The sequence below is a fragment of the Podarcis liolepis genome (genome assembly GCF_965112155.1).
Source record: "Podarcis liolepis genome assembly, chromosome: 1".
NCBI classification, from domain to species: Eukaryota; Metazoa; Chordata; class Lepidosauria; order Squamata; family Lacertidae; genus Podarcis; species Podarcis liolepis.
This window is the reverse complement of record NC_139554.1, coordinates 129803864-129826714: the sequence shown is the minus strand read 5'-3', so window position 1 is coordinate 129826714 and position 22851 is coordinate 129803864. Positions and strand designations below refer to the sequence as shown.

The window sequence follows — 22851 nt, the reverse complement described above, 5'->3', positions numbered from 1 at the left end:
CAATTTAAAGTTCAATATTAAAAACAGCTTAATACTGATGCTAACTGGGGACTTGCAGAATTCAGATTTCCCAATTTCAGAATTTAGGGTTCTGGCTTACAGATATAATTCCTTTCTTTAAAACTGTGTTTCTTTTGAATCCTTTTCAAAATCCTTTGAATCCTTTTGAGTAGGAAGCCCCCGCTTCAATCACCAATCTTAAGGAAAAATAACTCTGAAGGGAAAAACACCGTCTTTTTATACACCTCCAGTTATGAATAAGTCCACAGTCTGCTTCTTTAATGTGTTAAACTGATACGCTTACGCTGCTTTCTTCTTGCTGTCCTCCATTTTCCAATGTTGTGACATGATGCTTCACACCTAGTTAACTTCCCTTGCCTTCCCAAAACACGCATGTTAGAAAGTTATACACTTCATCTTGTGAGCCACAACAAAGCATTCCTACTGCCTATCGCATCAGCCTCCCCAGAAAAACTGGCAAATTATGCTAATTCAAAGCCCAAAGTATTTGCTGCTAACTAAAGAATAATCTGAACAGAAAAATATAGCGGGGGGGGGGGGGAGGCTGCTTTGGAACTGCATAGGTGGCACAGAGGGCTGCTGGATAAAAGAGGAAACAGTGAAAATCATTTCCTCCCATTTTATTCATGGGACCAGAGAGCACTTCCATCACTAGAGGGCCACACCTGGATACAACCCTAGGAAGGCAAGGCAGGAATTCTACTTGGGAGCAAAATTCCTTCATTTTGACAACCTGCAATGTCATATTAGAAGAACTGCTGGCAGGTGTCTACAGAAACCACTGTGTGCTCAGCAGACAGCGTTTCTCCAGTGATTTCCGAAGTCACTTTTATTAATGTTGGCTCACTGTCAAAACTTGTGGTACTCTGCCTCACAAGTTATGCAAATGGAACAACTGGGCAAATATTGCCTCAGTCTGCATACTTTATTCTGCTCCTATTCATGAGGGGCAATGAGATATGAAGGGCTGCGCTATAGTTTCACCCCATAGATACTCTACAGCAGGCATCCCCTCCAGATGTTTTGGGACTACAACTCCCATCATCCCTGACCACTGGTCCTGTTAGCTAGAGATGATGGGAGTTGTAGTCCCAAAACATATGGAGGACTGAGTTTGCCTATGCCTGCTCTACAGAGAGGCCCTGTTTTTAAAGATTTCATCAGGTAATATCCAAGCACTTCAAAGAACACTTAATTCTCTCTTCTGCACAACTAGTGGAGATGTGGTACTTGCCCACTTTCGCATCCAGCACACCAAACACTGAAGTGCCCTGATCTAGTTGTCTTAGCAACAAGGGACATATTCCTTTCCATCCTCCTTAGCAAGAACAATATGGTCAATTGCCCTCAGTGACGTTGCCATGTAAACACATCTGATTATGGCACAGCACGACATTATCAAATTCGCATGTGATTCCTGATTGGCTGGGATCATAGGGTGAAGGATAATTTAGAAACAGGGGGTGGATTTCAACATATATGTACAGGGTCTGCATATGCAATGGGACTCCCTTTCCCCCTTATTCCCCAACGCATCCCTTAAAACTATTCTGGGTTTTTCTCAATGCTCCAAAGATTGGGGGGAGGGAGAGAGGGGGAAAGTCTCACTGTGAGAGTGGACCTTATTCTGCACACACAACAACTTAATTATACGCCACCCAAAGTGATAAAATGAGGCAGTGAGGGAGGATCCAAGTGGTCTCCCATTCAACCTGTTGACCAGATGTTGACCTGGGGAGCTTCTATCATGTGCCTCCAAACCATGCTTCAGGCCACCCCTGAGATTGTTGCTGCTGTTTTCAAAACTGTGCACCCATTACTTACCTACGGTCCTCAGATTTGGGGATGGGGTTGGTGCAGCGTTGGCTATTGTACTTGGCCACATATTCACATTGCTTGAAGGGAGCAGTCTTATCCTCCAGAACGTGCCTGATACAGAAGGCGTAGCCGTTAAGTCGCCTCTGCTTGCACAGTTTGGGGCTGTACGAGCACAACGGCTTATTGTCAACCTCAGAAAAGTGTATGTGTTTGCCTTCATACATCACGTGACTCTTTTCCTTGTGAACATCAGCTGAAACAAGACCCCACCACCGCCAAAACAACAAAAAGTTAAAAACGAGTTTCAAAGTCAACGAAGAAGATAAACGTTTTAGTTCTAATCTATCTGAAGAGGACCAGTTACCCAATTTTAAATCTTCTCTACCATGTCAATGTCAGCAAAGAGCCCCGCAGACACCACTATCCCGGAATGATGACGAGTCAAGATGAAGCAGATTGTCTAAGGGGAATAACACAGAGAAATTGTGTTAATGAAAATGTATGAAACTGCTCACAGAGCGCAAATGAATCAATTTGATCTCCCCAGAAAAATCATCAGCTGGAACACCAACTTAACAATTTGAATGTGAAATACTCTTTGCACAGGATTATCTCTAAGGATATTATCTCCATTTTCTGAAGAATTTGCTGTGGTGAATTCTACCAGCAACTTATGGAAAAGCGTTCACTGATGTCCTCTCTTCTAGGTAGACTGCAAGTTTTAGAACTGTTTTAGCTCCAGCCACTTTAGCGCCAAATCATGGCAGAAAGCTGGCATCATATGCAAAATGGGGGTAAGCAAATCCCAACACCCTTTGCCAAACCTTCTGGAAAAGCAACGTTGTAAAATTAGCAAAGATATATCATATTTGTGATAATCTATGTTGGAAATGTAAAGAAAAGGAAGGAATCTTTTATCATATGTGGTGGACCTGTCCCAAGGTGAAAGACTTCTGGGAAAAGATTTATAATGAATTGAAAAAAAATGTTGAAATCTACATTTGTAAAGAAACCAGAGGCCTTTCTTCTTGGAATAACAGGTTTGGAATTGCCCAAGAAAGATGTTAAATCATTTTTGTATGCCACAACTGCTGCTCGTATTTTGTTAGTTAAAAAGTGGAAAACCCAAGAATTACCAATGATAGAAGAATGGCACATTAAGATGATGGATTTTTCGCAGCTAGCCGACCTAACCATAAGAGTCCACGACCAGAAGGAGGAGGAGTATTAGGAAGATTGGATTAAATGTAATGATTATTTAGTAAAATATGTTAAGTTAAATTAACTGAAAACAGCTTGCAGATACTTAATTGGCATAGGATTTTATTTAAGTTAAGTGATGAATTAATATGTTTAACTTCATAATGTGAAGATCTAAGGATGTTAATGTCTAAGTTAAATTTTATAAGAACTGTGATTTGGGAAACCGTTAAAAGGACATGCAATGAAATTCAACCAAGGGGGAAACAAGGAAGTCACTTAACAATGTTAATAAGAGTAATTTTTAATAAGGCTATGATTTTTGTTTGTTTGTCTTATGTGTTTGTTTGTTTATAATGTTGTGAAAACTAATAAGAAACATTGGAAAAACAAAAAGGAAAAGCAACGTTGAGAGAGAGCAATATGGAGCAGACTGACACTAGGGTAAGGGCAGGGGCGCTAAATACTTTCCCCACCCATCGCTTCTCAGCTTTAAATCTCCCCTTCAGCTGAATTTTCACCTTCAGAGATCAAAACATGAGTCTATGCTTGACATTATATTCAAATTGTTGCTTTTTAAGGTATTGGTGCAAAACCCATCTATCATTACAAGAGAGCAAAAGAACTTGGCATGAATTTTAGACTGATAGCAAAACGTGTAACCTGAGGTACAGTTAAGCTCCTATTTTGCACTTAAATAATAATCTGATTTCCACACAAAACATGCAGCTGGTGACATTCCTTTTGCAAATCAGCAGCTTGGACGTTCATAAGAGGTTTAAAATTATGGTCACAAATCGACAAACAGCTTGCTCCAAATATGTTTTGACTCAGCAATGTCTATGGTGGCTTGGTCATGTCCACAGAATGGAAGACGGCATGATCCCCAAGGTTAAGTTCCTTGGGGAGCTGGCTTCAATCAGCTGGCCCGTTGGCGGACCAACTGTGTTACAAAGATGTCTGCAAACATGACATGAAAGCCGACAACATTAACACCGCCGCGTGGGAATCCCTTGCAGACGACCGCAACACCTAGAGACCATCTGTCAGGTCATGGATCCACAGCAGTTACTGGAGGAGCAATGACAGCTGGGAGGAGCGCAAAAGGAAGAAATGCCATGGTGCATCTGCAAAAACTCAACTGAACGCCTTCATCTGCTCCAGCCGCAACAAAACTTGTCTCTCCCACATCGGTCTCTACAGCCACAGCAGGCGCTGTAATTCTGATGGTTTGACTTCACCCCCAAAGACGAACTCTTCCATTATCTCTTGAGACAGGCGGATGCCAACCAACCAACCAACCCCACTTGCCCAACCAGGCTTCCTGTCTCCCAGACAGGGTTTGAAATTAGCAGGGTGCCAGGCGCACTTTGCGCCTAAAGATTCTCCATTCACGAGCACCTCTAAAAGTCTGGGTGCCATTTTTTGTGCCTGGCTGACACTCAAGGATTACTGAAATGTATGTGCTTTGAAGCCTCCAAGTATATGTTAAAGATAGACAATATGTTAAGGAGTTTAACAATAGAGAGCAGAGTGTTTTGAACACTGAAGTATGGTGCCAATATTTTTACTGTAAACACCAAATTACACTTATGTATTAACAATTTCTGCTAAAAATGTGATAGTAACAATGTGACTCATGTGAATTGCGTATTAGTTCACGCTTAGTTCAAAATAATAAATAAATAGTGTTGCCGACCCACCCCCACCCCCAAATGGCAACTAGACATTCTGTTTTGGTGCCCACAACCCAGGTCCCAGGATCCCAGCTGGCACCATATAACACCGGTCTTGAAAGACCTACATTGGCTCCCAGTACATTTCCGAGCACAATTCAAAGTGTTGGTGCTGACCTTTAAAGCCCTAAACGGCCTCGGTCCAGTATACCTGAAGGAGTGTCTCCACCCCCATCGTTCAGCCCGGACACTGAGATCCAGCGCCGAGGGCCTTCTGGCGGTTCCCTCAATGCGAGAAGTGAGGTTACAAGGAAAACAGACAGAAGGCCTTCTCGGTAGTGGCTCCCACCCTATGGAACACCCTCCCATCAGATGTCATGGAAATAAGCAGATATCCTATTTTTAAAAGACATCTGAAGGCAGCCCTGTTTAGTTTTTAATATTTAATGCTGTATTGTTTTTAACACTCAATTGGGAGCCACCCAAAGTGGCTGGGGAAACTCAGGCAGATGGGCAGGGTATACAGTATTATTATTATTATTATTATTATTATTATTATTATTATTATTATTATTATTATGCTCCTAGCTTTTTTATCCCAGTTTTTAACACTGCATTCAGATGCTCTCGGTATCTGACCCATTCACATACATGGAGTTGCAAGAATGCTCCATACAACTGATGATTCCCTCAACCTGCTGCCATCTCATGTGCCCCCTTCTACCTTCCTTCACTGCTACTCTCTCACATGTTGGAAAAGGGAATAATAATAATAATAATAATAAATTTTATTTATACCCCACCCTCCCCAGCCAAGGCTGGGCTCAGGGCGGCTAACAAGCAATAATAAAATCAAGTTGAATGAATACAACTTAAAAACAAAATTAAAATACAACATTAAAATATTGAAACATTAAAATATTAAAATGCAGCCTCATCACAGGAGGAGAAAGGAAAAAGAAAAAAGAAAAAAGAAAGAGGGGGAGGGAATCAAATTGGCTCCAAGCCAAAGGCCAGGCGGAACAACTCTGTCTTACAGGCCCTGCAGAAAGAGATCAGATCCTGCAGGGCCCTGGTCTCATGAGGCAGAGCGTTCCACCAGGCCGGAGCCAGTGCTGAAAAGGCCCTGGCTCTGGTTGAAGCTAATCTAACTTCCTTAGGGTCCGGGACCTCTAGGGTGTTGCTATTTATGGACCTTGAGGCTCTCAAGAAGGGTCAGACATCCTCTTATTTCTGAATAGTAAGCAAGCAGAGCATTGTTTGGGATAGTTCGGAAAACTGCTCGCACTTTGTCACCAGGGGACATCAAAGCCTCCCTCTCGACTCCTGGCTTATGCAGCGTTATCAGGGTCCAAACTGGAGACTGGACAAGTAAACTGCGTAGGGGTGGTCTGGAGCAAAAGCTGGAAGGAGAACTCTGGTCCACTGCTGCCAAGTAAATGACACATGTTCCCTGGTGGCACAGCAGGTGGGAGGCAGAATTTGAAGGCTACTGATTAGCCAGGCCAGTCAGGATTCCTTCAGAGGATGCAAGAAAGCTCAGGGGTGGCTTTTAAAAAAAAACCTCCCTGTCTTGATGTCAGCAGTGAGTGCCCTGGACCAAAAATCCTGCACACCCTTCTGAGTTGTGTGGAATGGCCTTAAGTGAGCAGGGCTGGGTAACTAAGAGAGGAAGAAGGCAAGCTTGTTGGCAGCAGCTGCAATAAGTGGAGGAAGGAGGTGCAGGTGTGCTGTCAAGCTTCCCAAAGGATGGAAAGCAAAGCCCCAAGAGCCTTGGGGTGGTTTTGCTACAAGCCAACTCAACTGCAGACAGCGGAACAACACGGAAGAATGTAATCCTCTATGCCAGGACAGGGATCACCTCTACTCTCATGCAGGGGTGCTGCAAATTCCTGGTGCCACTCTCATAGGATAGTACAGTGGTGCCCTGCAAGACGAATGCCTCGCAAGACGGAAAACTCGCTAGACGAAAGAGTTTTCCGTTTTGGAGGTGCTTCGCAAAACGAATTTCCTATGGGCTTGCTTTGCAAGACGACAATGCCTTGCAAGTTCCTGCGGGGGTTTTTTCCTCCCCCCCCCTTTTTCTAAGCCGCTAAGCCGCTTATCAGCTGATCCGATCAGCAGATAAGCCGCTAAAAGCCGCTAATAGCGCTAATCCGCTAATCCGTCAATGGGCTTGCTTTGCAAGACGAAAAAACCGCTAGACGAAGAGAACCACAGAACGGATTCTTTTCGTCTTGCGAGGCACCACTGTACTTGTATACGGATACTCAAAGTTATGTTTAAGAATACAAGGAAGCAACGCATAATTTTAGATATGATTTAGGAAGCTTGATGGCAACACAGTCTAATTTCCATAGTGGATGCCCTCTTATTTCCCAACCATACAAGGTTACCTTTCTGATCTGGTAGCCCATGGTTCTTTCTAATGATTGTTTCACCGTGTGCCATGGCTAACCGTGACAATTTGGCACCCGCTCACCTATATTTTAGGGGTTGAATATAGTTTACGCTGCAAAACAATATTGCAATTAGCAATGATTCAAGAATCCAAATTATGAGAGCATTTATTCCACAAACCTTTTAAAAGACTCAGTAGTATAGATACAGCAAATCCAAGCAGCAACCAAATCTCACTTCAGTGTGTGTGGTTCCTTAAAATACAGTGGTACCTCGGGTTAAGTACTTAATTCGTTCCGGAGGTCCGTACTTAACCTGAAACTGTTCTTAACCTGAAGCACCACTTTAGCTAATGGGGCCTCCTCCTGCTGCCGCCACGCTGCCGGAGCACGATTTCTGTTCTCATCCTGAAGCAAAGTTCTTAAACTGAAGCACTATTTCTGGGTTAGCGGAGTCTGTAACCTGAAGCGTATGTAACCTGAAGCGTATGTAACCCCAAGGTACCACTGTATAGCACTTTGTAGGCCACTGTTTTACTTGAAGATGACAGTGGGCTGTTAACATGTTTGTAAGGATTTGATGTTTTATATGGACAATAACCATTCAAATCAAACAAAAATCCTTGTCAAGAGAGCCTGGGAGGAGAGATAGATTGCCAAAGTGGGGGAGACCAGGCCTGCTTTTCAAAACCGTATCCCTACAAATTAAAACAAATTTGTTTCCAGGTCCTGAAAAGGTGAGGGGAAACACTTGCCTCCTTCCCAAACAATATTCCTGGGTGGGTTTGGGGGTTTTTTGCTGGGGGAGGTGTTGGAAACAAATTGCATCTCCTCCACAACTCTTAGAACTGTCTTCAGAAGAGAAAGGCAGAACATTGTGGTCTACCTCCATTGTGGTCTACCTGTCAGTGGTGGCTGTGGACAGGTAATGCCAGGGGTAGAAAGCAGGATTTCCCTCACTTCAATACTGTCTGCAAGTGCAATGATTTACATTCCCCCAATAGAAACGAACTGCATGCAGGAAAAGGCAATACGATGCACCTGAAGGGGTAGGAGTCAAAACCTGTTCCCTGTCTCTGTGACCGCAGCAGCCAATTGACAAGACACATTCTGACCAGGTTCTGTTGCTTGGTCACGCAGGGGTGTTATGAGCTGGTTTTCATATGAACAGATGCTGAGCATTGTTCCTTGATTTAAAGGCCAGAAAGAATATTTTTAGTCCTCAATTCATAACTTTTTTTTATTTTCACAAATTATGACAAACAAGATTAGACTAGCTTATGTGTTCTGGGAGTCATGGTTCCATGGCCGATTCTTTTTGGTTCAATTCGTGATTAGCAATTCATTAAGGTTTTCAATCGTACAGAAAGTGCAAACAAAAACTAGGTTATTCCTGCATATAACTGAATCCCATCTCTCTCCTCACCCTCATGCTCATCCTCTGTATGCATAGTAGGACTGAATGTTCTCAGGCATGGAAAGGAACAAATTAAACAAGATAAAACCTTTTTAAAGAGAAGGATAAAGGTAAAGGTAAAGGGACCCCTGACCATTAAGTCCAGTCATGACGGACTCTGGGGTTGCACGCTCATCTCGCTCTATAGGCCAAAGGAGCTGGCGTTTGTCCGCAGACAGCTTCTGGGTCATGTGGCCAGCATGACTAAGCCACTTCTGGTGAATCAGAGCAGCGCAAGGAAACGCCGTTTACCTTCCCGCCGGAGCGGTACCTATTTATCTACTTGCGCTTTGATGTGCTTTCGAACTGCTAGGTTGGCAGGAGCAGGGACTGAACAACAGGAGCTCACCCCGTTGCGGGGATTCAAACCGCCGACCTTCTGATCGGCAAGTCCTGTCCTAGGCTCTGTGGTTTAACCCACAGCGCCACCCGCGTAGTACATAAAAAAACCTTGCTTTTCTCCTCAGCCACTATTCAGCTCAAAGTAATTGCCCTATACTTCTGTAAACCAGTCTTCATTCCCCCTTCACATCCATGCCACTCACTCCTGAGAGCCAACGGAAGCAAGTTTTGAACCTAACAATCCACCTCTGGCAGCTCCTTTGAGTCCTGGACCAATTGCTTCACCACCAGAGTTGCTCTACAGACACACACTTGCCATGTTCAGTCGCAATGCTGACCATAAGCCATAGTTATGCAAATTATTCTATGCAGCTCTGAAAAAGGAAAGATCTGAATACATTCCAAAGCCTCCACAACTGTCATGTGTGACAGATCATTGCGTGACCGAGAAATTCAGTCGCAGTACATCTAACCAATTGAGATCTAGCTTATGCTACATTTCTGACAGCATGGTCCTAACCGTGGACCCATCTGCACAATACAATTAAAGCAGTATCATATCACTTTCAACAGTCATTCCTTCCCTCAAAGAATCCTGGGAACTGTAGCATGTTAAGGCTGCAAAGAACTTTAGGAAACCTCTATTCCCTTACAGACCTACAATTTCAGAGTGGTTTAACGATCGATCGCTCTCCCCAGAAAACTCCAGGAATTATAGCTCTGTATGGGAAATAGGGGGTCTCCCAATCAGTGTTAGAAACTCAGGTATATAAGTTTATCACCAAATGGCACTACAACAAAATGTCTAGGTACCTTTTTTGCAGTGGTATGTATGTATGTATGTATGTATGTATGTATGTATCATTTTCATTTCATTTCTATACTGCTTTATATTTTAAAAAAAATCAAGCCAGTGTACAACACATTAAAACATTAAATAAAACAATCCAGAATAAAACAAACAAATTCAAGCTTCAAAGAAATTATTTCAGATCCTTCTCAAAGAGACAGTTTGCCTTCCCCATATTTATTTACCTACTTAATTTATAGAGCTGCCCCATCGCAGAAGCACTGTGCTCTAGGAAGTCATTGTGGTGTAGTGGTTAAGAGTGTTGGACTAGGACCTGGGAGATCAGGGTTCAAATCCCCACTCAGTCACAAAGCTCAATGGATGACCTTGGGCCATTCACAACCTCTTAATCTGCCTCGCAGAGAAAATGTAGGGATTAACTAAGGAGGGAGGTGAACCATGTACTCCTTGGAGAAAAAGGTGGAAAACTGATGCAATAAATAAGATCTTCTGCTTACCTGCTTAAGAAAGCTGGAGGGGCCAGCCAGGTGGAGATGTCAGTCGCCAACCTTGCATCCAGACATCTCCACCTGGTTGCAATTGGGCGTGCGTCAGTCACAAAACGCACCTGGCGCCCGGGAAATCTTGAACACTATATCAGCATCCTCCCCGTAGTGATGTATGGAAGTGAGAGCTGGACCATAAAGAAGGCTGATCACCAAAGAATTGATGCTTTTGAATTAAGGTGCTGGAGGAGACTCTTGAGAGTCCCATGGACTGCAAGAAGATCAAACCTATCCATTCTGAAGGAAATCAGCCCTGAGTGCTCACTGGAAGGACAAATCCTGAAGCTGAGGCTCCAATACTTTGGCCACCTCATGAGAAGAGAAGACTCCCTGGAAAAGACCCTGATGTTGGGAAAGATGGAGGGCACAAGGAGAAGGGGACGGCAGAGGACGAGATGGTTGGACAGTGTTCTCGAAGCTACCAGCATGAGTTTGACCAAACTGCGGGAGGCAGTGGAAGACAGGAGTGCTTGGCGTGCTCTGGTCCATGGGGTCATGAAGGGTCGGACACGACTAAACGACTAAACAACAACATATCAGCATCCTTAACAAACTAAACTTCCCAGGGTTCTTTGGGGGAAGCCATGACTGTTTATAAAGTGCTATGATACTGCTTTAAATGCATAGTGCAGATGGAGCCCATGCTTACTAAGAAGATCCACTGAATTTAATGGTGCTTCCCTACTATTTGCTTAGAACTGCAATCTTTGTTTTCAAGGTGCTAGTTACCAATACAGAAACTCCTTCTACATCATGTTCTGGAGGTGACGTAGGGAACTTTCTCAACCCAAGGGCCACAGTTCCTTTGCAGAAAACTTCCAAGGGCCACACACCTAAACATTTGGGGTGGGAAGTAGAGCCAGTGAGGGGTGGGCCCTGGGAAGCATTTAAGGGCCGAATAGAGATGTTCAGAGGGACACGGGTGGCGCTGTGGGTTAAACCACTGAGCCTAGGACTTGCCGATCAGAAGGTCGGCGGTTCAAATCCCCGCAACGGGGTGAGCTCCCGTTGCTCGGTCCCTGCTCCTGCCAACCTAGCAGTTCGAAAGCACATCAAATTGCAAGTAGATAAATAGGTACCGCTCTGGTGGGAAGGTAAACGGTGTTTCCGTGCGCTGCTCTGGTTTGCCTGAAGCGGCTTAGTCATGCTGGCCACATGACCCGGAAGCTGTACGCTGGCTCCCTTGGCCAATAAAGCGAGATGAGCGCCACAACCCCAGAGTCGGTCACGACTGGACCTAATGGTCAGGGGTCCCTTTACCTTTACTAGAGATGTCAAGAAGGCTGCATTCGGCCCCAGACATTCCCCACTGATTTCTAGAGATTTATACTGAAATCACATGATAGCGTCAGATATTAATAATGACCTGCTGCTGAGCATTTTATATCCCATCAGCCATGGCCTATACACAGCATCCCCAATCCCTTTGCCCAGGGTTTCTGCTGAAATCTTCCATGGCAGAAGCTAACTCATGTGAATTAATGGTTAGCCTTTCCTTGGTTTGCTATGTTTCAGGAGGGATCACCTAGCAGCCAATACTGGTGAAACACAAAGCCCTTTGAGCCACCACATTTCTCTCCTCCATGGACCTTGGGATCATGGTGAATTGAGTCCAATGGACGTTGACAGAACTATCCTATGGAATGTTTATTCCAAAGTTCAAGGGGGCTTGCTCCCAGGTACGTCCCAGGACTGTACCCCTAATGTGAAAACAAGTTCCCCTGAAACTCGTTGCAACTTACTTCCACATCCTGCATTTAGGATCAGAGTGAAAGTGACTCATATCGTCTTGCTCTCAGTATTAACACCCACATATCAGAAAGATGTTAATTTAGTCCCAGCAGCATTTTTCTCATTATCATCAGTAATTCTATATTTGAACACTCCGAGCCACTTTTTAAAAAATCTCCAGAAGCTAGATGTGACAAAACTGCTCCCATTCTGTCTTTCTAAAACTGATACAGTTTTAGAATCTGAAGACAGGGTAGGCTGGTGGAACCAAAATATTCAGTACTAAAGAGGGGAGGGGAGCATGTGCTACCTCACTGAGAGAACTGTCAGATAACCCTTATTTTAGAGTTCCTTCCCTCAAGCCCCCCGCCCGCCCAGGAAATATGATAATACTCATTACTCTGAAATATTGTATTTATGTACCACTTTGCAGAATGAAACCTTCAACTTTAGATTGTCTCTCATTTTAAAATTGTAGTTCTCTCTGCTTTGGAAGAGTAACTACCACTTACTAAGTCATAACATTTCTCAGTGCACATACACCCATGTGGTGAGATTTTTAACACCTCCTGATTGTCGGGATGTCTGATTGAATGTGGATAGTAAAGGTTCTTCGCTCCATGCGGACAGGTGGCAAAAGCAACTGGCTATGTGGTAGTTATTTGCCAATCATGGAAATTAACTACTTTAAAACAGTCAACTGTATTCAACCCACATTTTGCAATTATTTAAGATGTACTGGCATTCATGAAAAGCTAGCTTTAATTCTGTAGAAATCAGTAAGACGGGCAGAGCAATTATTTGGAGGCATGCAAAAAGCTAACTAGGTAAAGAGTAAAGGACCCCTGGACGGTTAAGTCCAGTCAAAGACGACCATGGGGTTGTGGTGCTCATCTCGCTTTCAGGCTGAGGGAGCTGGCGTTTGTCTGCAGACAGCTTTCCGGGTCATGTGGCCAGCATGACTAAGCCACTTCTGCTGCAATGGGACACCATTACGGAAACCAGAGCGCACGGAAACGCTGTTTACCTTCCCGTCGCAGTGGTACCTATTTATCTACTTGCACTGGCGTGCTTTCAAAATGCTAGGTTGGCAGGAGCTGGGACAGAGCAACAGGAGCTCACCCTGTTGCGGGATTCGAACCTCCAACCTTCTGATCTGCAAGTCCAAGAGGCTCAGTGGTTTAGACCACAGCGTCATCTGCTAACTAGGGCCCCCTAGTCAGCACCCTGCGCTGTATTTGGGTAAGGAAGGGTCTTAACATTAGGTAGTTGTGTTTTAGATAGTAATGTTCATATTTGTATAACTTTTTTGCATTTCCACCCTAAGCTACTTATTTAAAAGTAAAATTTACTTATTTTAATGGAGTAAGAGTCCAGTGTGAGGGGAGGGATTTAAAAGGTAGTTCCTATGAAGATAAGGCCATGTTCAATTTTACCAAAGCTAAGTGCAACTACTGAAATACACTTAAGAAACGGTTGCTGGTGGTGATGTTAAAATTGTAAGCTCCTTGGAACAAGAACCTGTCCTCTTATACTTTGGAAAGCACTGTGCAGCTTGATGGTTATATTTAAATAATGAATCAGAACCCAAACACATGGTGACTTTTTTGAGAATGTGTAGACTAGGCCTCAGCCTTGAAGCACTTACTCTAGCACAGACAAAACAGCTTTAACAAAACACCACCAAATAATGCATAGGGTTGTAGTGTCACAGGTTGCAGTTTTGGTCCATCATTCTACAGAGTGACAAAGTTGTTGTTATCTCACTCAGCATAACAGCACTCTTGAGCGTTGGGAAGTCCATTCAAGGTACAGTTCTGTAATGCATTTATAACAGAATGCTTGCATGAGTGCTTTGCAGAACAGACACTTGAAGCCACACTCTTTGCCAGAACTAAAATGAAAATGTCCCACCAGTCATCTAAGAATAATGGAAATTTGCCTATATAAGTACTGTATTCCATTGGAATCTCAGAAAAGCTCACCTGACACATCTAATTTCAATTCCCCCATGCAATGGGGCTTCTATTCTGCATACAAAACAAGGACAGAGATCCAAAAACAGACTTTGCGTGCAGCCAAGACCTTAAGCTCGAGCATTGTTTTGTTTTGTTTTTAAACCTTTCAATTTCTGTGAATGGCAGGTCCCAATGGCAAGTCCCAAACTGCATTCTAAACTCCTTTCAGTTTCAGAAACTGTTTTGACATGTGGCTTGAAGAGGCACACTATGAGAAACACAAATCCAAAGCTCCCTTCATGGATACACGGAACTAGATTCACAGCTCTTGCAATCCTGGCCAAAAGTTCACCTGGAGATGGAGGAAGTGAATGTACTATTAAGCATTCAAGCCCAAGTTAACTTTTTGCAACATTGGCCTAGGAATCTGGCCATTGCAGACCTCTGCATTGATACATTCCAGCTTCAAGGACTTGAATTTATGCCTACACACAATTATCCTAATCTAGCCACATTTCTGAACTGACATTCCTGAAACTCTTCTCTTCTGCAACAACTTTCTCCTGAAGGTTTTACGCTCAAACACTGACCATAGAAACAATATAGCAACCATTTACAGAATGCTATCTGTGTCCTTGTATAATGTGTTTATGGCCTAACACACCCCCAAGACCCTGGCTTGGGTAGTAAATTGTTTCCAGGCTACGAACGGCCAGAAACGACGAGGCTAGCCTTTACAATTCCAACTCATTCACAAAAAACCAGGGTTTCATACACAAACCCAGCATGCCTTTGCAAGGCTGGACTCGATTTCTGACAGCACCTACAAAAGTACTGAAGTGGCAAGATCTGGTAGCTCTGGCCAAACGGACGGCAGAAGTAAGAAGCTGGGCGACAGTACCCTCCACCCACCGACCTCCCCTGGAACAAATCTTAAAACTAGCCAAGGTTGTTTCTAGGCTTTTCTTTCTCTTTCTTTCTTTCTTTCTTTCTTTCTTTCTTTCTAGTGGGACCTTGCAACATCACCTCTGCAGCATGATGATGCCCTTCCTCGCCTCGACTTACCAGCCTTTAACCCTTCGCCTACCCCGCCAGCACCACGGAAAAGTTCCCGCTGCCCCATAACCATTTAAAATCAGGATTAACCTTCATACTTGTGGGGCAGGAGGAGGAGGAGGGCTTGCAAAGCAGCGTTTGGAAAAGGGGGAAACGCTTCTTTCTCCCCCCCCCCCCCAGCCACCTCTTTCCCAATGCAATTCAGGAGGGAGCGCCAAAATGTTCTTGCACTCATTTCAGGTCGCATGAAAACCCAAATTGTAGGACCCGAATTGAAGGAAGGCTCCGAGGTGGTGCTGGAGGGGGGCTCGGCGATGTCCAAAAAGCAAAACTTTAAAAGGCCGGTGGCGTCGGGGGGGGGTGGGAGATCCCGGCGGACGCGCTTCCCCGGGACACCCCCCCCACTCCCCCAGGTTTAAAGGGGGCGAAGCGCGCCCCAAACTCGGGAGTGAAACCGTAGTGGAAAATAATAACAAATACTGTAGCCCGCTTCCCCCTCTCTCGCCGCCACCCCCCTCCACCACCATCGCGCCCCGGTGTCTCTGATCCGCGGTCCGCCGGCCCCCGCCGCCTAACCCCCGCCCGGGCTTCGGAGCTCCCTGGCCGAAGCGCCTTCCCCGCCACCTTCCGAAACCCCCTCTCGGAGGCCTGAGCCCGGGGCCTGTCCGGCGCTAGGCCGGGCCCCGTCGCGGGGGGCGGGGAGCCGCTAGGCCACAAGGCCCGTCTCTCTCCCGCCTCGGCCGGGCTCCCCTCCCTCCATCCACCGGCGTCCCTTTCCCTCGGTTCCCATACGGGCCCGACCACCCGCGGGTCCCGGACCCCCCCCCCCGTTTCCACCCACCCCCACCCCTTTCGAAACCCGCGCGGCCCGGCTCTCCCACGCGCATCCCCGGCCTCGCGTAGCCCACCCGGCGGCTGTCCCCGCGCGCGCGGCGCCGCCTGCCGCCCTAGGCGAGCCCGGGGATGCAGGCCGGGCCTGGCTTACCTTTCCAGCTGGCCCTTTTTTTTTTTCTCCTCCCTCCTCTTCTCGGCTCTCTCGTCTCTCCCCCCTTTTTCTCCCCCTCTGTTGGGCTGGCAGAGCGAGAGTTTCCTCCCCAGCGGAGGGAGCGGGGAAATGGGTTTCGGAGCTGCTTGAAGCGCTGAGGAAGCTTCGCTGCTTGGTTTGCTGCTGCCCCCCTGGCTCTGAGGAGAAAGATCCCTGCTTTTTTTCTTTTTCTTTTTTTTTCTTTTTAGGCTTAGAACGGGAGCTCTTTTATTATGAGGATGATTTAAATAAAATAATTTTTTTTTAATAAAAAAAAGCAAAATAATAAAATAAAACAAACGCTTACGAAAGTGCTGGGAGAGGGTCGGTGATTATGAAGTTGGGGGGTGGAGGTGGCGGGGTGGGGTGGGGGGGTGGAAATTCCCTGAATATATTCTCCAGCAAAGAAGGCAGGGCTGCTGGGGCTGCTCTCGAGAAAGGAGGAAAAAAAGAGAGCTTTGCAGCCCTCCTACAGCACCACTACAGGCACTGAGAGGACATAACACCAGAGAGAGAGAGACAGAGGCTCCTCTGCCCGGCCAAAACGACAACTTCCCTACCATCTTGGGAGGGTCGCAGGACAGAGAGAGAGAGCAAAGAGGGGAGGTCAGGACCAGGGAGAAGAAGGATGGGGTGCTCGGGGTTCCCCTTTCTTATTTTGGGGGGTGGGTGGAGAAAATGCAACATTTTGCAAAGGCTGGATCAATGCAACGTTTTGGAAAGGCGAGTCCAAATGTCGCCGGGATGGTGGGTTTCCCTCCGAAGAAAAAAAGGAAAAGGGGGTGGGCAGCGTTTTAAGGTTTTTGTTTCCTCCCCCCTCCCATTATTTTTATGAATGAATTTGTTGTTTTGTGTGTTTTAAATTAAAAAAAAAAAACCAGGGGCAGGTGCCTCGCCATCTTCTCCTCCATCCTTCTCCATCGCATCTCGGAAGTTTTGGACGCCCCAGGAGGTTCTGCAAAGGTAAGTCCCCAAAAAGGGGCGCACGGTGGGGTTTTTTGGGGGGTTGAGGGGCACAGAAAGAGATCTTTTCTTCCATGGAGGTGAGGCAAAAAAAAAAAAGGATCGGGCTCCAGGTGAGGGGGAAGATAGGTCGGAGATTAAATATGTACTCAAGTGCAACTTAAACAAACAAACAAAAGTAAAAATAAACTGCTTTTTTTTGTTGTTCATAGCAGTTTTGTTTCCCCCTCTAGTTGCACTGGGATCAATAACTGAAAAAAAGAGAAAAGGGCTTTTATTATATTTTCGGTGTGTGTTGTTGTTGTTGTTTTGCAGGTGCTTGTGCCCTTATATAAATTTTATTTAATCTGACTTACGGTGTTGTGCCTGAAGTTTGAGCCACTAGTTCTGATGTCTTTCTCATAGTTAGCTTCCTGAACTTAACAGAGGCTTCTTTTTCTCAGAAACCGAATTGAGGATGGTTTTCTGTGGTAAGAATGCGTGCGCAAGATATAACATTGCGAAATACTCTTATATCGTACATTTCGACTTACTCTTTATAGGTCGACGCGCTGCAAAAGCACTTCAGACTGTTTCCAGAGATTTCTAGTACACAGTTGCTGATTTTGTCACTTTTTAAAAAAGTGCTGCTGATTTAGCTGAAAACCACGTGGTACATGCAATGGCAACAGTGCAGTGGTTTTAAACTGGCATTTGCTGCAAGCTCCTCTATCAGGTATTCTTTTTTCACCAACTCAGCATTGACTTAACGTTTCAGAATTTCTCAGATGAACTATGATTATAGATGCTAGATTTTTAAAATACGCATTTTTTAAAAGCACTGAATAGGACACCTAAGATGTTTGAAATTACTTCACATTCATTCTCATGAAGCTTTCTTTGTGTCTCAGTATTCAGAGAAAGAAGCCACTATTCTGCAAACCTGGATTTTTCTCCTGGAGCAGAAATCTTTTCCTTCCAAATTTGGCAGTGTTATCTGTTACTGCTGAATATTCTTGTCAAAGAAACTGACAAACTTCTGTGGGAAAATGATTGTTTGTACATAAGAGCATGAGCAAAGTTCTTATTATTGCAGGGTGATTTTGTAGCAGCCCACAAACTTCCCTTCAGTTCTGCATGTTTGGCAAGAATACTATTCCTTTCCTTGATAGTTTTTGTCCATTAGAGATTATAGTGTCTCTACTTTTAGGCAGCACTGGGTTATTCTAACTTCATATAATGTCAGAACTTGTGGCCAGGCAACAAATATCTGGGGGCAGACTTAACTTTTGGAGGCTTTTGTATTTTCTGTATTCGGATCCATTAAATACAAACTGGATCTTTCAAATCATCTTTTTATTCTTTAAACTAGAAATTTGCCAAACACTTACTGACTTAATTTAGGTTTACAAAATCTACCATCTGAAGTATTCTTTGTGTGCTGTATATGGGTAGTCTGTGCACTGTCATCTTCATTGGTTGTATGTGATCTGCAAAACGCTGTCTGTGCTGCGGCTCTTGGTAATTTAATGTTCAGTAGTTCTCACATGTTCCAGGTCCACTATTTGTTAGTACCCTCTGTTGAATGCGAACAATGTTGCTGAAACAATTAACAGAAGTGGAATACAAAAAGGGAGGTGTGAGGAGGTCGTTGAAATAAGTGAATGAAAGACAAGATACTGAAATTGTTTGATGTGTTTTAAACTGTTTTTGTTTTGTTTTGTTAGTTTTTAATGAGTTAGTGTTATGTAGTGTTTTTGTATTGTATTGTATTGTATTGTATTGTTCTTTTTTTGTTGTTGTAGTGTTTAAATTGTTGGAAAAGTAATAAATATTATTTTCCAAAAAAAAAATGAATGCGAACAATGTAAACATAAGGATAGTTGAAACAGTGATGTAACCAATTTCTTTTATTTTTAAAAATAATTTTATTGTTATATTATTAAACTTTCTAGGCAAGACAGTTAACATCAAACGCCTCTCATTTAAATTGGAACCAGTGAGGACGGTGTCTGAAAGCAGTCAGAGGATGAATGGTGGCTAATGGATTGAGGTTGAATCCTGACAAGACAGAAGTCCTGTTTTGGGGGGACAGGGTGGGCATGTGGGGGGGGGGTTCCCTGGTCCAGAACGGGGAAACTGCCCCTGAAGGACCAGGTGCACAGCCTGGGGGGTCAGTTTGGACTCACAGCTATCCATGGAGGCACAAGTTAATTCTGTATCCAGGGCAGCTGCCTACCTCCTGTTGGTACACCGGCTGAGACCCTACTTGCCTACGCACTACCTCGCCAGAGTGGCACATCTGCTGGTTATCTCCTGCTTGGACTACTGCAATGTGCTCTACATGGGGATACCTTTGAGGGTGACTTGGAAACTACAACTAATCCAGAATGTGGCAGCTAGATTGGTGACTGGGAGTAGCAGCCGGGACCATACAACACAGGTCCCAAAGGATCTACACTGGCTGCCAGTACATTTCCAAGCACAATTCAAAGTGTTGGTGCTGACCTTTAAAGCCCTAAATGGCCTCAGCTCTGTATACTTGAAGGAGCATCTCCACCCCTATCATTCAGCCCAGACACTGAGATCTAGCTCTGTGAGAAATGAAGTTACAAGGAACCAGGCATAGGACCTTCTCGGTGGTGGCACCCACCCTGTGGAACGCCCTCCCATCAGATGTCAAGGAGATAAAGAACTATACGACTTTTAGAAGACATCTGAAGGCAGCCCTTTATAGGGAAGATTTTTTTGTTTGATGTTTTATTATACTTTTATATTTGTTGGAAGCAGCAACCCAGTCAGATGGGCTGGGTACAAATAATAAAATTATTATTATTAAATATTCAGCTATGTGAAACTCAATGAACCTTATTTCTGAGGAGATATGTTTATAGGATGTCACTGTAAAAACTGGGTGGAAATCAATGTTGTGCTTACATATGTTCTGTCTATAGAAGCCTTGCAGCTTGCTAGACAGAATTATTCCCCTTTTGTTCTTTGGGAGGTTGTCAGTTTTATGGGGCGGAGGTGTTGTCAGGAAACCCCACTGCACAAGTGGAAAGAATCCCACTCATTGTGCAACTTACAGTTCTTGTTCCAAAGCATTTACTTGACTAGATTATTAGATAAACAGAATCGAAGTCTTCCTGTGCTTATAAGATATTCCTAGTTGTTCAGAGTAACAGTCAGTCAGTTTCCCACAGTAGTAAGAGTAACAAAGTGCTTCAGAAAATTATTTTGGCCCACTTGTAATATTTGCAATCTAACTAATTAAAATGTTGGACACCTAAATTATGGTGCAACAGAGATTTTTCCTCATATTCCCTCCTTTAAACTCAGGCTTATGCCTATTATCTACTTAGTGGTTACATCGTGAGCCTGCAAGTACCACTCTGCATCCTAGCATGGGCACAGGTGCCCATTTTCATAATCATGCAATACTCTGTAGATAAGATTAAAAGGAATTCCTATACAGTGGTGCCCCGCAAGACGAAATTAATTCGTTCCACAATTTTTGTCGTCTAGCGAATTTTTCGTCTTGCGAAGCACGAAATCCCATAGGAATGCATTGAAAATCAATTAATGTGTTCCTATGGTCAAAAAAAGTCCAAACAAAGCCAAATTTGGTACAACAACAGTTTATTAACTGCTCTTTAAAGTCACACATACTGTAAAGAGCAGTTCAAAAATTGAAGGGAAAATAAATTAAGTTTATAAACAAAACATGTCTTTGTTTTTAGACAAAGAAAACAAAGTCGCGATACGTTTTCGTCTTGCGAAGCAAGCCCATAGGGAAATTCGTCTTGCGAGGCAAATCGAAAACTGAAAAACCTTTCGTCTAGCGAGTTTTTTGTCTTGCGAGGCATTCGTCTTGCAAGGTACCACTGTACATGAGCAATGTCTATGTAGTATTTTGTTCATAGTAGCCCTCTGGTGCTGTTATTCCTTCATTTGTTCCCCGCCCTAAGGTCCCAGGGCGGGTTACAACATGTTAGCCTTATGGAGATTAGAAGGGGTAACACTGCTACTACAAATGTGGGGAATAGGGAGGATTCTACTTTCTATAATGAAGATGGATGAAATAAGTTGTATAATTGGGGTGGTAGGGATCTTTCTCTTACAATACTTAAGGACCACCTTCATGTTTTTTAAAAAGTGTACCTGTAGCACATGATGGGATATAGGAAGCACATTGGGATAATATCAGAACTGGGCTGGCTGTAGCTGCTTCAACATACTTGTTCTTGCTGCTTTTTTGAAAAACAGCTTAAATTTACGTTGTCTTGTCAAGAGGCAAGATAAGAAAGAGGTAAACCAGTCCTTTTAGTAGCTGGTGAACTAAGCCAACCCTTCCTGGCTGTCTTTTGACAGCAGCAGTTTACATGCCTACAAAGCAACATACATCCCCCACAAAAGGAACAGACAGACATGCTTTAATAGGTCTGTAAGCACGTGATTTTTTGTTTTTTAAGGGTCTTTCCAATACAGTACTTCTCCTGTGTGGCCACAAGCAACAGTGCTGGCATTGGGTGAGAGAAAATGGGGCAAAGACAGCAGGGAGGGAAATTTTGGGCTGGCATTTATCCATACTCATATATATATTTCTGCAGTTTATTGGGCTTGTACTAGTAACTGCAAAAATTAAACTGTCACATTAGGGCCAGTCTAAGAAATAATTAAACCTGTGGGCTGGCACTTTTAATCCTAAATAACATTCAGATTATTGTCAACGAGTAGCACATAATTTCATAATATTAAGATGTTAATATTTAGCATTCAAACAAATTATCTAAGAGCTTGCCGTTTCTTCCTCTAGTTGTTCCCAGGGATTTTTGAGAAAGTAGTCACCAGTACAGCAACTTTTATGAGAAAGCTACTTTAAACCACAGTTCTTTGGCATGTCAGTTCTTATGCTGGACAGTTGATCAACAAATAGTGCTAAAATTAAGTGTATGTTTTGGTGCAAATAAGAACCACTACCAGCTGGTAGTGAGAACTTCTAGTAACTACAACTGGGATTCTAGACATTGATTTGTGCATCACTATTTTCCACCTTACAACCCCCCCCCAAAAAAAAAAAAATTGTTCCCAAGAACGTGTTAAAATGGTATGCTTGGGGATGTGCCACCCCCTAGACTGCACATAACTCAGGACACTTATGGACTCCAGCCTCTCTTATTCAAAACAGTAATTCAAAAATCAGACAGGTTACGGTCTGGCTCACATGTAATGCTAAACCAGAGAGCAGCATTACATAGATGAGTCTACAGATGCCTGTGCAAGCTGAAGTTGGCTAAAACTGACCATTTAAAATAAGTGGCTTTTTGCATTTTAAATAAGTTTCTGCAGTACCCACAGTAGATAATATTAGATTTGCCACGTTCCCATTGTGCCTTATGAGTAAGCTATTTAATGTGTAAGACTTATTTTTGCTTAGATGGAACAAGTCCGAACTACTAGTAAAGACTACCATGTTTGTTGAAGGATATTAGGATAGAATTAAGATTGTGCTGCACTGTCAAAAGCCATCTCTTGTTGGCTTTTGACAGTGCAGCACAATCTTAATTCTGCTGTACTTTTAAAATAATACAGCTCTGAGCCATTGTAAAACAAAACTCCTATATCACTTTTCCTTATTTTCAAAGTTTTAAGACACACCCAAACTGTAAAGTCTAAATTTCCTTTGAATTGAAATAGGACTAGGGGGGCAGGGAGTACTTCTAAAAGAATATTTAACCTGTTGGTGATTTGGTTGTACAAACCCACCAAAGTCACATTAACTAAATGTTTCTGCAAAAAAAAAAAAAAAGGTAACAAGATGCTTGCTACATTGTTTCACATTGCAAGTGTTAGATTTCACCTCTGTCTCTGT

At 43.7% G+C, this 22851-nt stretch overlaps 1 protein-coding gene and 1 long non-coding RNA gene across 3 annotated transcripts in view; one reads left to right on the top strand and one right to left on the bottom strand.

The window, feature by feature from the left end:
- INO80D (INO80 complex subunit D) overlaps positions 1 to 16414 on the bottom strand; it is a 49789-nt gene extending 33375 nt beyond the window's left edge. The window contains exons 1-3 of one of the 2 annotated variants that reach the window (XM_083472787.1): positions 15999 to 16414; positions 2204 to 2299; positions 1846 to 2092 (exon numbers count right to left, since the gene is read on the bottom strand). In XM_083472787.1, the coding sequence (XP_083328913.1) occupies positions 1846 to 2063 (218 nt within the window). In that variant the 5' untranslated portion in view covers positions 2064 to 2092; positions 2204 to 2299; positions 15999 to 16414. The remainder of the gene's footprint in view (positions 1 to 1845; positions 2093 to 2203; positions 2300 to 15998) is intronic. The other variant, XM_083472788.1, reaches the window with a different exon arrangement.
- A 493-nt stretch (positions 16415 to 16907) lies between these two features.
- Positions 16908 to 19817, top strand: LOC310693508. The gene is made up of 2 exons (XR_014519213.1): positions 16908 to 17000; positions 18935 to 19817. It is a non-coding gene; the product is annotated as an uncharacterized lncRNA (long non-coding RNA).
- Positions 19818 to 22851: the final 3034 nt, after the last annotated feature.